We start from the raw sequence: 16,986 nt of genomic DNA, 5'->3' as shown, positions 1-16,986 counted from the left end.
ACAGCTAGTCAGAGAACTTAAATGTCTGTGCCTCATGTTGCCCTCTATGACAAAAACTACAGTAATTTAAAATGGTCTCTGGTGTCTCTAGCTTTTTTACTTTCATTTAGTCATTCCTTGTTCTGCAAAAAATTATCATATTTTGTATAAATTGTCTATTCAGTTAGCTGACCTCAAATAATCCAAATGCTTTTATTATTGTGCAACACCCGTTAAGTGCTGTGTTGGAGGTTTCTGCCTGAAATGGAAAAGGAATAGAGGGATCTTTCAAATGAGAAACAGGGTCAATGTACTGTGTAAGTTTTATTTATGACTACAGAGTAGCTTTAATAAACTGGCCCAGAGACACAAGGGTCATGCAGCTTCTAACACCTAGAATAACTACCCTTTAGTTCACAGTAGAAAACTGTAGTAGGTAAGTGTATTTTAGGCTGGTGTTTTCTAGAGAGTGAAGCATGCATTTCTAGAGAAGTGAAGTGGAAGGTAACGTCACACATTTTGGTATTGTACACCCTAAGTAGCGCTTCTGGAGCTAACAAGGGGGGGTGAAGAGGTGACGATAGCCCAAGGGGAGAGGCAGGGAGACAGACAAGAAGGCAGAAGTTAGAGAGGGGGAGGTCAGTGAGAAGAAAGATTGAAGGCAGACGAGCATTATACCATGATCTGACTATGGCTGAGAGGAACAGAGGATCATGTGGAATCTCATGGTTCATACATTCACAGATGCTGACTGTAGTGCTACCAGTTTTGGTATTGTCAAAATCCCTCTGTCACTGAAGTAACCTACATGTCCAAAATGACGCTTCTGATATGGAGCTATAGGCCGTTTATTAAACCACAGCCAGATAAGTATTTTCTTTTTTCTATCCCAGCTATTTGTAAGGTAAAGGATAACTTGGAGTCCAAGTTGTGATGGTACTTGAAGAGTAGGTTTTACATACACATAGTGTTGACTTCATTGTGAAAGATGTCTATTGCTACTTTTATATCTTATTAGCACTGGAAACAAAGTGTGGATTTATTAATTATTTATTGATTGTTTCCAATTTAATAACAGTGATTTACCAGTAGTTTCCAAATGTAATCTAAGTACTTTAGTTATGTTAAGGAAACAATTTTTATATATCGTGCACACTACTAACTATTCAATGTAAAGACTTTTTTCAGTAAGAACAAAATACAAATTGCTGTTGGTCAAGATAACTAAATTGACTTTCACTGTAGGAACAGATCAACCATTCTTATCATCCATTCTGGAGCATTCGTTTTAACATAAATCTAATCTTAATAAATAAATATGGGAAAACATAACTTGGGACCCTCAAATCAGACAAGTGCTGTTTCTAGGCCAGTATTCTTTCTACAAGAGTGTCCAGCTCCAGGATAAGAAGGTGCACGAGTCATCAAAATAATGGCTCCATAAAGGGAGAGTCTTCCTTCATATCAAACTGACAAAATGGGTTTAAATCTTGAGGGATTACACTTTTCTATGTAACAACCTTTTTAACAAACTACCTTGTGATCAAACGGAATGTTTGGGAGGTTTTTACTGCAAGGCACAAGGAAGGAATGGGATTAATTGAATGATGCAGGTCACCTGCAGGCAATCAGTAAAATCTGTGCTACAACATACAAAATAGTAAAATTGCAGTCTAGGATGGGTCCGTACATTGTCTCTGAATGTGTAAATGTTAAATAATATGCATGATACCCTATTTTTTAATATATAATGCATCAATATGCTATACACTTAAAAATAGTTCAAGAAACCCTATAAATTAAATGAAGATACTAATTTGCAGCATATTTGTTTAGCAAGATATGTGTTCAACTTCCCAGAAATTGAAACTTAGACAAACTATAAGGCTAGAATAGAATCTCTTGTGGTATACATACATATTTTTAAAAGCCTTCTAGATTGTGTGGTTTAGCAAGACACCTCATGCTACTTTATACGTCTAGTCTGTATGTATAGCCTACGTTAGCAAGTAGTACACAGAAACAAGAGTGGCTCTGTAGAGTGAAAAAATGTGCTGAGGGCATGATATCTCCACAGGTTTCAGAGTCACTGAGTGGGAGTGGTTTGGTTTTTTCACTTTGGACTAGCTCTAGGTCTGCTCCCTGGGACTGAGGCCCATTAGTGGCTGGAGTTTGTTACATTGGTTTCGCTTGACAGGAAATCAGTTCATGTTCTTGGGAGACTTCTGCAGGAAACGAACTGCAGAACAAGCAGGTGGAGATGGCTGGAGATTTGCTTCAAAAGCACATTACTGATCCACACTAAGGCACAAATGCAGATGTGCCTTTACTGTCCTCTTAGCAGTAGTGCCAGTCTTTGTGGTTGCTTGTTTTTGGCCAGTCACCATGTTGGCTGCTATTTTATTTGGGGGAAAAGGCAACTTGGTCCTTCCTCTTGTTTTCTCTGAGTAAGAAGGCTGACTCCTTTCACTGAGAGCTAAGCAAGATTCAAAACAGGTTTAGATAAGGGACCAGGCATTCAGAACTACTGGCACAGTATCTGGTCATAGCAAGTGTCTGTCATTACACAGTTTACCTGTATGATTCCATCAGTTTTATGTCATTATGCATCACTTAAGGCACAGTTTAATTCAGGGAAGAAGTCCCTACTCTGTCAGTCTGCCATGCTCAAGATTACTTGATAAATTAAGAAACAAATAGTACTTGAAGTGAATCATCCTTATGGAATGTGTTTCCACGCAAAAGTACAAAAGCAATGATTTGCTCCATCATTTATATGTAAGGTATTCCATTTAAGCTTCTCAGAACAATGCACTGTACAGTTACCTAGCAGTTAAAAAAAAAAATGTTAAATTCTCACCATAAAACCATTTCATCTGTTTACCTGGGAAATACTATTTAAAATTGGGTGTTGCCAGAGCAAGAAGCTAATTAAAGTTGAGTGTCTGTGTCCAAATAAGTGCAAATTCAGGATACATTGTTTCTCTTTGTGATGATGGGGAATGTGACTAGTTCTGGTCAGGTCTGTTCAATCTGTTGGAGAGCAGAATGTATTCTGAGTATTTAAAAGTGTATTTTGACTGCAGTGATGTGTGCATTATGGGTGGATTTTGCCTTTGCTCAGTAATTCTGCTGATAGGTATTCATTTTTTGTTTTGTAACAACAGGAAAATGTCAGTGAGGTATAAAATTCAGTCATGGAGTAAGGCTGCAAGTCTACCAAATCCTTGGGATTTGCCTGAGATATCTCCATTATAATTATGTTTATTGTGCAGTTATAATAAGCAGTAGCCATGCATATCTAAGGGTGCTTTAGCAACATTTTGAGTATCATAATTTTTCTTGCCTCTTATACTTTCGGGAAGATGCCTTTAAAGACAAACAAAAAAACCCCAACTAAATCCCCAAACTCATGCTTCTGAAGTACATGTCTGGCTAGATAAGAAGTGACAGAGTCCTATAAACTCTTATTTTCAAAATCATTTCAGCAAGATGAATGGAGATCCACATCTTAAAAGATTGTTCCTGATACGAAATTGGCCACAGACGTATTCCATCAGGCAGGTATCACTGAAACTGATGAAAGTTGCTGATAGGGGAAAAAATGCAATAAACCAAAAAGATGTTATCAGTCTATGTGAGCAGATAGTTATGTCTACTATTATAGCCAAGTCTACGAAAGAGTTCTTTTCAGTCTTCTAAATGCAATAGCTGACACAAGGTACATTTGCCACACTGTCTAGTGTTTTCATTTTACTAAGATATTCTGTTGCTGCTGTTTTTCCAGTGCATGTAGGAGTTTTTCTTCTGTTCTGTGATAAGTGTAGCCCACAATGAGCCTGCTGGGCATTTTCCAGCTCTCTGCAGAAATATATACATGCAATGCTGCAACAGTTGGGAACACTGATAACACTCCAGCTATTTTTTATATTCATTTTCTTTGCAAGAAAGTATTTCACTTAACCAGAGCTTTGCCTATCAGCTAGCCTGTTTGGGGAAGAAAGCTGAAGCAGTTTTATCCATACCTGAACAAACTCTTTAACTGCAGCTGAAGCCAAGCAGCTATGTAACATGTAGGAGGCAGTTATTTTTCCCATTTCAGGTGCCAAAGATTGACGGCAGGGAAGCAGTGAAAGACTGTTGTTTCTCCAATTAATGCATGATATGGGCTTCACCAGTGCTTTTAAAAGGCTGTCTAACAGGGCATCTGAGAGGAAAAATCCCAATAGATCTGCAGATGTCTCTGGTTGATATCAATCCCTAATATGGCAGTAACTTCAGATACCCTAGGAAGTTTGCAGCATGCAGAGTGACTACAGTTATTAATCCTTTTAAGTATCTTTCTTTTTCACTGCCATAACTTTCACTGAGATTACCAACCTAGATTGCATGACAGGAGTATAGCATTCCGCACTGGATTGAGCACAAGATATAATTGTGTTAGAACCACATTGGTTGAATAAATGTCACAAAAATTGTGAGTAATGCTGTAGCGTTATTTTCACTTTCCAGTGCTCTTGAGAACCAGGCTGAAAGATTATTACTGTCTTTAGCAGTTGCTGTTACTTCCTGGTGCTTCTCCTCCTTCTGTAAAAGTTAGTGTATGTTACTGATGGGGGTTTTTTTTGTGTATAGAAGGCCTTCAGCAAGAATGGTATAGTACTAAAACTTTATGGTACTGAGATGGTGCTGACATCTGAAGTAAGTCATATTGTCATAGTGGGATAATCTCATACATATATATTTATTTCATATAAATACCTGGGTTTATGTCTTGATTTCCTTTCCAGTGTTTTCTTTTCATAAGGTATTTTAAGAGTAGCATACCTCCAGTGAGTTTCAGTAATGTAGAATACTGATGTGTCAGCTGGTGATATCCAAGCTTTACATGAGGCAGTGACTTGCTCAAATGTCTTAACTGTTTGTTAATACAGAATGACTGGTGAAAGGGCCTAGAATTTAGACTCTAAAACTACCTTAATTTCTTTAAGTAGTTTTAAGACATAGTAAAAGTTTTAATTTTCCTAAAAACACACTGACAGCCACTGTGTGCTGCCTTTAATATCAGATCATCCAGTAGCTACCCTATTTATTTATTTTCTTTTTAATATTTTGTTCATTCTTCTTCACAAAGGTATATATTTCAATAGTACAAAGCAGTCATCTTTACATTCAACCCAAGGAACAGATGCTTGACAGGTACTGGAATGTTAATATTGAAAACACAGAGGCCCAGTTTTAAGCCCACTGTAACTGTTGGTGGGTAGGTATAAAAGTAAGCAAATCTTCTAACTTTGGTAGATGAAAAGTGATGGTTTATAGAGCATCACATTAATCAAATATATTAAATGTAAAATAAATAGATACATAAATGAGACAACTGTGCATGTGCTGTTCCAGTGGCAGCACTGAGAAAATGTACCATACTACATCTAGAACAGGAGGAATGGCCATCCATCTTCTCTTCTGTTCACCTTTGGGTTTAGGCTGGTACAGTTTTTCAAACTTTGATATATATTTTTTCTCCCCATATTTTCTGTGAATATATACCAATCAGCACAGAATATAACCTTCCACATGGTGTAGCACAATTGGAGGCAGAAGACCTATTTGTCCATTTGCAGACCAGTTCACTCCTGCATTCCAAGTCATGATTTCTTAGGCTTTGGGCCAGTTCAGCTGTAAATGGAAACCTGTATTGCTATGAATGCCTTGTTACAATCTACCTCTTAATAACATAACACTTTTTGCTTCCTTTATCAGTAAAACTTGTTATCTGTGTCCTTTTTTAACTCTTACATCCATCACTGTGATATTCTGTGCACTAGTTATGTAACACTATTGAATTACCAAGCCAGACAGATTTTTGACTACCAGACTACTTCTTATGATCTAATCCTACCAGAGGTATGAAGTTTAGCCATTTTGCTAAAGCTTTATTGTGTCTTTATGACTTTTGGGAACAATGAATGTGCACAGGAGCACAATTTCCTCTCTTTCTGTACCCAAAATGAACATGTTATCTCACTGGTGCATGTTTTGAAAAATGTCCCCGCGGTGGTATAGCGAGATGAAAAATGGTTCCTGTCTCTGAAAGAATTGTTTGTGTTTGCTGAATACTGGCACTGTCACTACTGTTGATTTCCTTAGTACAGAAATTACCTTGATGGCTTTGACAGATAATCAAACCATAATGGAAAATGGGCACAGGTACAACTGCAATTTTTTAAGATAGACAGAAAAGTTGTTTACAGCCAAATTGCAACAGGATTTCCCTGCAAGAGAAATGCATCCAATACAGATGGCTTATGTTTCCCTTCTGTGTGTATGACGTTTCTCTCGAATGAAAAATCAAGCTTAGTTTCATAGTGTGCTCATAATACAGTACCTGTTAGATCTTTTACCATAGTGATTTTCTCGAGAGTGTGTTAGGTTACAGTGAAATTAATTATAAAGACTCTTGTATATTAACGTGAAATATGGAAATTGTTACTTGTGAATCTGCATTTTCAGATTGTTAAGCTTTGAAGGGCAAGTAATAAAAATGTTAAAAGATTGCAGCTGGTGGAGATGGTTCCTAGTTATAGCTCTCCAGTTATTCAGTATGAGGAATAAATTGTAGTGACAACCTGCATCTTCCCTGAAATCTATCAGTATAGACAAAAAATATCACTGGATATTTGCCGGGTAGAACCCAAACAGGTGCTGGTTTCTGTTTTTTGTCTTTCCTCCCTCTAGTTTTTATAATTCCAGTCTTATATAAATGTGAATTCAGGATTTAAAACAGTCCATACTTCTTTCTCACAATATAAGCAATTGTTCAGCATCAGGAAACTTAATGCTTGAGTAAATATACTTGTATTAATACAGCCTGAAGTCTGTCTGTGTGTTGAATACTCTGTACAGTTTTTGTAAAAAGGGGCATCTGTTCTCCCTTTACTTCACCTTCTTGTGTTGTCATACATGTACATTTTTAACATTTCTGAAAATGGGTAAATAGTCCTTCAGTGGACAGGGTAGTTAGAGTTACTTTTGTATTCAGAGTATTTCTTTTCAGTACAATTGTTAATTAATTGCTAGCTAGTTGGTTTTTTTCCTCATTTTTAACAACTCTCAAACGTTGATAAAACTGGTGGAAAACCTTGAATTATCTTAGGAATTTTGTCAGAGTACAATTCCAGGTAACAGTGACTACCGTCAAATTTTGGATGTGTTGGTATGTGCATTTCACTCTTTTAAATAGTAACTTTCAGAAGTTTAGAAAATCACTCATTTTCAACAGTACCATTTATACGGGTAAAATACAAATGTTGTGGTTGTAGAAAGCAAATTAAGCAGTAAGTTTAAGAGCTAGCTTAACAGCTACCTGGCAAGTCTGCCATGCCACCAGCTGCCTGAGAGCCCCAGATGCAGGAGCACTTTGAATCTTATCTAGTGAGGGAACCACAGCAGCTCATAAGTTCCCACGGCTTCCAATTCTCCATTCCTTCTCTGCCTACCAGCTACCCAGTTAGTCTGCCAAGAAGCCAAAATCAGGATTTTTAAGAATGTTATAACACAGAAAGAAGTATTTAGTCCTGGTTCTTTATCTGTGGTGGTTTATTTCAATCTACTTCGTACGTTGTGTTGTAAAACACTGAATAAACTACAATGACCTTACCACTCTTTGTGGTAGACACTACCTGGATAGGGTTCATTTTGTTGTACGACTGGTTCCCTCAAGGCTTGGACAGCATTCCGCTACCTTTGGAGAACCTCTCCCTCCAAGAATTGATAGTTTGGTTAGAAAAGCTTCCATATGAACTTTTGTGTTCAAAAGGTACAGAGACCAGGTTATACTGAAGAGTTGATGATTAAACTGCAAATATTAGGGTGCTTCCCAGACGAGGGGCATTATTCCTCTAATTTATTTTTTTTAATGCTCTTCACAAACCCAGAGATGTAAGATAAAAATGAAGCTGGTGCATATCCTAATACTGGGAACATGTCTGTGAATGAGCTTGACAGAACCTTCAGTGTGAAGGATTTCTTGCATCCCTGAAAATGCCATCTGCTGTAATGTCCTCTGCAATCCAGTAGCCAGTTCCTGTTGAGACTTTCAGAGATGTACAACCACCTACTCATCTCCCCTCCTTCATAGCAATGTGTCCAGGCACTTGGATTACAGTTCCTGATGGTGGTTGTTACCAGTTTAGTTCTCAAAGTCAAGGACTGCTCTATTAATTTTCAAAACAGTGTGATACTAAGAAGGTATCAGGAAGAAAAAACATTATGAAAATGAGATACAAAGATAAATCAGCCTATTATAATCTAAATCAAGTGCATACCTCGGAACATGAATTCTTGAGTAACTATTAAAATAGGCTGTATATATTGGCATCCTTAGAGAAGATTCTGATCATCTCTGTCCAATCATACAGTCACAGTGTTTTGCTTTTTGAAAGATAGTATTTTGTAGCTGCCCACCAAGAAACCTCTAATCTTCCCTCTGAACATCTGTTTTCAAATGTGTCTCGCTATCATTTATGTCTGAAAGTCATCACCTTACTGAGCAGGTTCCAAGTGCCAAGAACTGAATCTGTGCATACAGCTGGTTTTGCAGGCAATGCAGGACAGAAACTTCACCTCTGTTACAACTAATGTCTGCTTCCATTAGAATATTACTGCTTTACTGTTTGCATTTCTTTAACTGTTATATCATACCTATTAGAACATCTGAAACCATATATACAAATCCTGGTTAAGAATATCTGGTACTGAAAAGAAAATTGCAAACACTGAAGCAGACCTTGTGAAAATATTGATGTACTACTAGGCCTGCTTTTCAGTGATGCTGAAATTTCTCAGTATTTGCTTTATGCTAGTTCTGATTTTTTTTAATTGCTTACTTTTGCCATTCACTGATTGACTTCTACTAAAAAATTCCTTTTAAATGTTAATTCTTACATTGTTATAGTTAATTACTTGGCAAAACCAAAAACTGCATAAGAGAACAATTTTTATTCTCTATTGTTTAAACAAGCTTGATGTGTTCCCTGGAAGCATGTGTGCCCTTTAAAACACTGGGATTACAAAACATATTTTAGCTAATTGGAAAGAGGATGTAATTACAATTAAACTAATTTTTCCTGTAATCTCATTAAAAAACTTAATTTTGTTTTCCTACTGATGAGGGCAACATAAAAGACCAATTCACTTGCATAATTTTGACTGCTGGGCTCTTGATACCTGTGGCACAGCAGTGTTACCTTTCAGGGACCTACCTACATGTAGAGCTTCCACTGCTGTCAGTGTCATTGCAAAGGAGCACTTGTAAGTTGATTATTCTTTTTTTTTTCCTTTTCTTCTTCATAATGACACATCCCCTAGCATACATCTGCTCAAGAAATTAGGAAGTATAGGGCTGTATCTACCATTTAAAAGAATAGCTCTGAGTTGGAGAACGTTCCTTTGCAGGCAAGGATTGTGCATTTCCGCCACTGGAATAAAAATTTGCTCTGAGGATGCCTTTGTTTTTTGCTACATGGACTGATATGATAATGATTATGTCTGTAAGTTGTTTTTCAAGCAGATTTGATTTGTCTGGACACTAAATGGATCAAAAGCTTTGCAAGTTGAGTTAGTGCTGTCCTGGGCTAATAAACCCAGACTTACAGGCTTGTATATTCCTGTGGCCTCAAGTCAAACTTAGTGTGAGATCAGAGCAGCCTGATGTTTGCCTGCCAACCTTTTGTAGACATACCCTGCATCTGATCGTTATTTCTGCCCTGATTGGTACAGCAGCAGTTCGGTGGCAGGCACTGTTGTTAGTATACTTAGCATTGACAGGGCCATAGATGGTCATTTGTGTAATGCTGTTGGCTGGGCACATCACCATGTGACTTGGCAATGAAAATCAAAAAGGACCAAGAGAAGACACTCTGATTTGCTTTCAGCACATGTTGGGTAAGCACAGGAGTGCTGGTGACAGTGAGGTTTCTTCTATATTCAACACACCATTTACAATACTAAATTTCCATATTTTTTTTAACTTTAGTGCCTCTGAAATAAATAAATTATTGGGGGTGATTATGATGAAAAATAGAATAAGTATTATTTCAAAATAATTTTAGAGGTGAATTGGACAGTAGGTCTGAAAATAGTCAGTCTAAAGACAGAAAATGAGCTGAAAGTAGTAATCTTACAAGACTTTCCAGTCAGAAGTGACCTGAAGTATTTCTGTCATCAGCCAAGAAGGTCAAATGATGATAGGAACTAAAATTGTGTTGCTTTAGCTCAGGGGTCCTCAAACTACGGCCCGCAGGCCGGATACGACCCCTCAGGGTACTCAGTCAGGCCCCCGGTATTTACAGAACCCCCCCGCCCGGGGTTGCGGGGGGGGACCGAGCAGCCACAGATGACCTATGGCCCTTCATCTGCGCGCCAGCCCCCTGTTTAAAAAGTTTGAGGACCCCTGCTTTAGCTCATTTAGGGAAAGGACACTTTTATGTAATTTAGCAAAAATCAAAGACTAAGGTTTAGCCCATGTCCTATGGAGTAAAAAGTTGAACTGAAAGGGATTTAGAGACTCTTGTTAACATTTAAAAGTTAATTATAAAATTTACAAGTGAACTGCATCATTTTGATGTTCTTGTGGCTGATTTAATTAAAAAGGAAAATGTAGTCTCCTTTTAAGTACTGAAGTATGTATTGCTGGTGAGATGATTGATGTTGCTATAATTGAACCATCTTCATAGCAAAAAAGAAAAAAAAATTGTTAAATGTGAAGAACTGATTTTTCAGTTGTCTGTATTGAACAAATTTGCTCCCCTTTTTCTTATCTAAACAATCTCCTTTGGCCTGAGATCATAAGCAGAATACTTGTCAGAAAACATTTGCTAGGAAGTATGGATGATTGGAATATCAAAATTAATCTTTAGAGCAGAAAATATGATGTTATTACCATTTCTAATTTTGTTGCTACCAACAAAAGTATATTGTTGTGCCAGAATCATACATTCATATGCCATGCATTAAGCAGATGGCTGCTAAAATTTCTGCTTAAATGACCTAAATGATATATAAACAATGAGACACTTGTATATAATAAAGTATTTATATATTAAATATTCAGAAAAGGTATATGCGCATGTGCTGAAACTTTGTGAACATCTGGAGTATTGAGATAAAGTTATGATTTCCAGCTGGAACATGACAGGTCAGTCTGATGTATTTTAAAATGATAGACCACACAGTTAATTTTGATCTCCATGTCATTCAAAAAAATGTATTGTGGACAAAAATCCCACCAGTGCATGGTCTGGTTTGGTTTGCTTCACTGCTGAATATTTTGCCCTTTTTTTTAAAAAAAAAAACCTTAATTAACAGTTTTGAGTGCTCCTTTATATTAGTTTTTTAGTCTTTATTGTTCAGCTAGTGAATGTCTGCATTTCTAAAATACATTCTCATTTCTATTTGAGCAGATAGTACTGTAATTAGCAATTTCTCAGAACTGTATTTAATATCTACTAAGATATGTCTTAGGACCCACAGTTAAGAGTAAAGCCTGGAGAAAGAAAAAAAAAAAGTAGGAATAAAAAAGATATGGGGGCAGGTCCGTTTACTATTTCCTTAGGTTACAGATGTTTCTTGGAAGTAATTTTTGCTCATCTACAGATAGGTGCATGGTTCTAAAACAGAAGTTGGTCCCTTGTCTCAGAGTACCTTATTAAAAGTATGACAGTAACTAGTATGTTTGATTGGCCCACGGAGGCTACAGCAGAAATTAAGTCTGAAGTTGTCACTGGGTAAATATCTGAGGCTTATTATTGAAACAGGGCCACTGAATGAAATAAGCAAGAAATGAAACCTTGTTAAGAACTTCAACATTTCTACCAATACTTATATTATCTGGATTGCTCCTTTAAAATGTCCTAACAGCCTTCAAATTGTCTTATAAGTTACCTTTTATAAGAATTTAAGGTTATGTCAGCTTCTATTATGGACATCCATTTTTCCCCACTTCCTGAGGTCAAAAAAGGGACTTTTGTAGCAGTGTTTTAGCTCTGAAGAATCAGAGATATTCAAGATATGCAAATGTTTTGAATTTCCCTGCCTTCTGATTTTCCTACACCATAGATCGGTGGAACTTTTACTCCTTCCCAGCCAGCAGTGCATGTCTGATCATCTTTTTGTCTTATTTTTCCTTTTACAGGGACCCTATAAAAATACAGCAGCTGCAGAACCAAATTCGTCTGGAGCAAGAAAGTGGCCAGTGGTATCGTCACCAACAGCAACCTGATCATCATCAGCACCCTCCCTCTTCTCCTTCCTTTCCTCCTCCCCCCTCCTTCCAGGAGCTTGAGTCCAGCCAGTCTGTCACCTCTCCTGAGCCAATGAGTATTCTTAACTCTCATACGTCCCCAACCATGCAGTCTTCCAGCTCCTTCAACTATGCTCGGCCTAAGCAGTTCATTGCTGCTCAGAACATCAGCCCTGCTTCAGGTTACGTGACTCCATCTTCAGGATCATCTACATCCAGCCTTCCTTCTCCTATGTCTCCAACTGCTTCTCAGAAACAGTTTGGGAGAGTGCCTGTTCCCCCTTTCTCTCAGCAGTTTGCTCCAGAAGGGGAGTACGCCTGGTCTCCTTCTTCTCCATCCCCTCCGCCCCCCCCCTCCACCTGTCTTCAGTCCAACTGCAACCTATCCGGTGTGTGATTCCTTTCCACTTCCACCTCCTCCACCCCCTCCTCTTCCTTCACTTTCTTCACCATCCCACAGCCTGTCTCCAACTCCCAGATTTCCTAATTCCGGCCAGTCTCCAGCAGCTTTTCTCAGCTCCATGCTGCCATCCCAGCCACCACCCATTTCTGTCAACGCATTAGGCCTCCCGAAAGGAGTGATGCCTCCGTAAGTATCAGCTAATGAGCTCCTTGCATTTGACTGTACTGAAGATTATTGTACTTGCTTCATTTTATACTTTTCTAGGGTCTTTGCTGTTACCTGCTACCTGAGAGGGAGAGATGTGTCAATTATTTGCAAATGTCTCTGTGTTAGAGATGGGATATAGTTTTCTAACCCTCACAGAAGTGAGGTTCTGAAGGAGTCCCACAGTAGTAACACAAAAGAGGAGAAGCTAAAGCTTTAAATTGGAGCTGATGAAAATATGAAATCATCAGCAAAAGCTTCTGCATGCCCAGGGCAGTGGAAGGAGATCCAAGAAAACCCTTCTCATGACCCAGTTCTTTTAAAGTCACATATTCAGTGATATCTGCATCTATGTTCCTATTGCGTGTGCATGTAGAGAAATACCAAGTAGAGAGAGTGTTTTTCAGAAGTCCCTATACCTTTGTGATACTGAAGGTATAGGGTATTAACCTATACATCAGACAACAAAGTGGTCATAATGATATATTGACTTTCGGCTAGAGTTTTTGTTCAGAGGAAGTTTGGAAAAGGGTTTAGGAGGGGATTTAGAAAAGCAGTGCGTAAAAACAAACAGAATCCCTCCCCCTAACAACTCCGCATACTTGTTTTCCCCTTTTGTCTTTTCTAAAGGCCAAAATAGTATTTTGGAGCATGTCAGCTCCTATCATAGATCAGTTTGTCTTTCCACTGGCACTAGACTCTCATTCCATCCTTAGAGAACAAAGAGACATGCTGAAGAACAAAAATGAGAATAGCTGTATCCAAGGCTTATTTATAACTTTGTCTAGAAGTTTGTCTAAACATATCTGCGGTATCTAGGTGACTTGCTCAGCTACATACTGTTGCGGTGGGAACTTCTATTATTTCATTCCAAGATATGAAAAGGAAGAGAAGGAAGAAAGTGGGCAGATATCAAAGTAATAGATCATGTATATGCTTTAAAAAGCATTTCATTATCTTGATTTCTGTCATATGTCTTATTATGGAATCTAGCCATAGAACAGATTTAGGAAAAAAAAAAAAAGAATAAATAGTACAGCTTGCCCTTGCACTCATAATGGTTGTGATTTTCTGTCTTACTGTGTCCTTTGCACTGGCTGAGTTTCTTTATTGATACTGACTGCTGAAAGTTACCTGATTAATTTACAGACAGCTTGACAGGTAAGCACAGCCCATAAAAGCTTGCAGTTACCCCCGATTTTCCAGGAAAGGCTCTAGTACAGCTATATAGCTCTGGATAGGAACTGGATTCTCTTTCCAGTTCCCTTCTGTGTGCTGTGAGGGTGACAGCAGCAGCTTGAGGCTGTGTCCCTCTTTCCCTGTTATGCTACATTCACGCACACATGTTCTCACTTGAGGCATTAGCTGTGTTCTTCCTCATTCCCTTCGATCTTTGGAAGGAGAGACAACTCTGCAAGGATGCTTTCCCCTTCCCCATGCCCCTCACTTCCCCAAGCCCAGCAGCCAGTCTGGGTGTGCACGTGATGGTGTGTCTGTCCCCGTGGGACAAGGGAATAGTCTCAGGCTCTGAGCTGAGGATGTGGTGGTTGGCTGTTTGGCCTGCATTCCCTCAGGAAATGTAGTCCAGATGGGAGCTGGATCATGTTAACCATATTGAATGTATGTGTGTATAATTTATGTATATATACATGTGTGTATATATATACACACAGTGAGCATTTGTCATCTGAATTATAATGCTACAACATGGTAAAAGACGTACTGCATAATGCAAAAAAAAAAAAAAATCTTTATGTATTTTTGATGCCAATTTTTCCCTGGCCTCTCCTTTTCCTTTTTACTGTGTAGGTTACTAGCATCTGGTGTGTCTTGCTGAGTAAATCATTCCGTTTCCCATCATTCTCATACCACTTCTGAGCAAATCTTCCCCTTGCCTCCCTTCCCCCACTGCTTTTAGTCTCATCTGCTTTGTGCTATAGTCTCAGTTCTTTTTGTTTTCTCCCCGCCTTCACTTTTTGCTTCTTTTCCCCCTTCTTTTGCTCCATCCTCACAAATCCTCTTTTCTTGAACATGTTTGTCTTTCTGAGACATAGTTTTTGAGCCACTCATAGTATTCCGTAAGCTTAGCCTATAGTCTCACCATGTACTCCATGACCTCCAAGATCTGTTGATTGAAAAGCATGATACTGTTTCCTGACAGCATGGTCTACAGACTGGGCACAAGGAATGAATTGGAGCTTTTAAAGTTTTGCTTCAGCTCAGCATCTAAAATGCTAGTTAAGCCGTTTATTTTTGTCTCTGCTTCTTGATCAGTCATACAGTGGTGATACTGGGAATATGATAGCTGGTTGCTGCAAGTGAACTAGGCAGAGTATGAAATACCTTTCATTGAAAGGAGCTACATTTTTTACTAGGGACTCCAAATACAGTATTTGAAGTGGTAGGATTTCCTTTTTAGACAATAAATTTATGATTTATTATTATATTTTTACATTAGTGAAAGTAATTTGGACGTGTCATTGCATTTAGATACTTCAACACTTTCATATCAAGTGACTCTAATAGATAAAATGTTCTTAAAAGAGTTTTCCTGACTGCATTCAATGTTTTCGTGACTCATTTCTCTCAACTTTTTTTTGTGAGTGTATTTCAGGGTTGATAAATTGCTGCTCGTATTTTGATTACATGGTCTTTTTACCATGGTGGTTTACTCTTATCTCTCCCAGGCATGGATGCTGTGACACTGATAGCCAAATATCTGAAAGAAAACAATAAATATTTAACCTTGTCAGAGTGTTTTGTAATTACCAAAAACCATTGCTTGGCAGAGAAGGAAATTCCGGAGACTGTTTTTATGTCATGCATTTTGACATACTGTGAAACTATTGAATAATTTTTTAATTTTTCATATATTACAGTTATTTTTTTTCATTAATCTTAGCACTTAATAGATCTTCTCAGATTCAGTACTTAGTAGGCCTCATTCTTATTTTCTTCAGATTGCTTTTGTGGTAGCAACAGAATAAAGGTAAAGTAATAAACATTGCAGGTGAAGGTAATTGTTTTTGGAGATGGTCAAAGGCAGCATTGGTGAAGTTTTCTGTAAAATGGAAGACACAGTGTTTGTGTACAAACCAACAGAGTCTTCATTTCCCCTCCTGGAGTGAGACCTTCCCTCCATCAGCTTCCTCCAGGCATTTCTTTTCAGTGTACATACCATCTTTGTTCTACTTACAAGAGAAGTTAATCCAAGGAGGTGTTGTGCCTCTTGTTAGAGAAGAGGTGAGGCAAAACATTTCTAACTCTCTCTTCCATCCCTGTACTTGGTCTGTGGGCCCATGCACAGTAAACACTGTGCTAATGTTTCAGCTAAAGGTTGACATTTTCCTTGAGCTTGAACCCTGAGACTCTGTGGAAGTGATAGCATTATCTAAATGAATTTGATCAAATGAATAATCTCTCCACTTGATGGATTTGGAAACATTGCACTGGGGTGGGTTTTTTTGCTTGTTTGGGTTGGGATTTTTTGTGGGGTTTTATGAACATGTGGTCTTAAAGCCTTGCATGAATCATGGGAACAGTTACATGTGAATTTACTAAATTTTGTTTGGATATCTGAAACATGGAAAGCAGGTTTGTGTCATTAGTACCTACTAATTTACCTTTAAATATTTTAAGCATTTATTTGCAACAATTGTATGGTAAATGTTTCAGGTGAATGAAGTACATATCCCATCTTTCCAATAAGCTCTAGACACTTTGTAGTGACAGTATTTACAAGCTGTGACTGTGGTGGTGTTAGCTGAACAAGCTTTGGGAATAACAATTTTTTTTTTTATTAACAGGGCAGATTTGATAAATTCATGGCTTGTCAGAGCATAGTGTTATTAAACAAAAGAGAAGTGCTAGTGGAACTGGATTGCTTATTAAGTACTTAAGGGAATTATGAACACTGGTCAGTTATTTCTGAGGTAAAACTTGGCTGGAGTAAGATTGTTGGATACTTTTCTTAAAAATCTCAGTTCTTTCTTTACCTAAAGAAAACTCTAGGGTGGTTGGATGTGTTAGCTTTCAGTTACAAAAGACTGGCAGGGAGCAGAGTTAATGTGACAGAAGCCTAGAATTGGGGAAGTTTTCT

The 16,986-nt window shown here is 38.0% G+C and overlaps 1 protein-coding gene across 1 annotated transcript in view; it reads left to right on the top strand.

Moving 5' to 3' along the window:
* Window positions 1-16,986, top strand: part of LOC130148516 (palladin-like) — a 193,576-nt gene that overhangs the window by 142,687 nt on the left and 33,903 nt on the right. Inside the window, 2 exon segments of the mRNA XM_056337216.1 lie at window positions 12,173-12,626; window positions 12,628-12,869. Of these exon segments, the coding sequence (XP_056193191.1) occupies window positions 12,173-12,626; window positions 12,628-12,869 (696 nt within the window).

The sequence above is a fragment of the Falco biarmicus genome, chromosome 1 (genome assembly GCF_023638135.1).
Source record: "Falco biarmicus isolate bFalBia1 chromosome 1, bFalBia1.pri, whole genome shotgun sequence".
NCBI lineage: Eukaryota > Metazoa > Chordata > Aves > Falconiformes > Falconidae > Falco > Falco biarmicus.
This window is presented reverse-complemented; position numbering and strand designations above follow the sequence as displayed.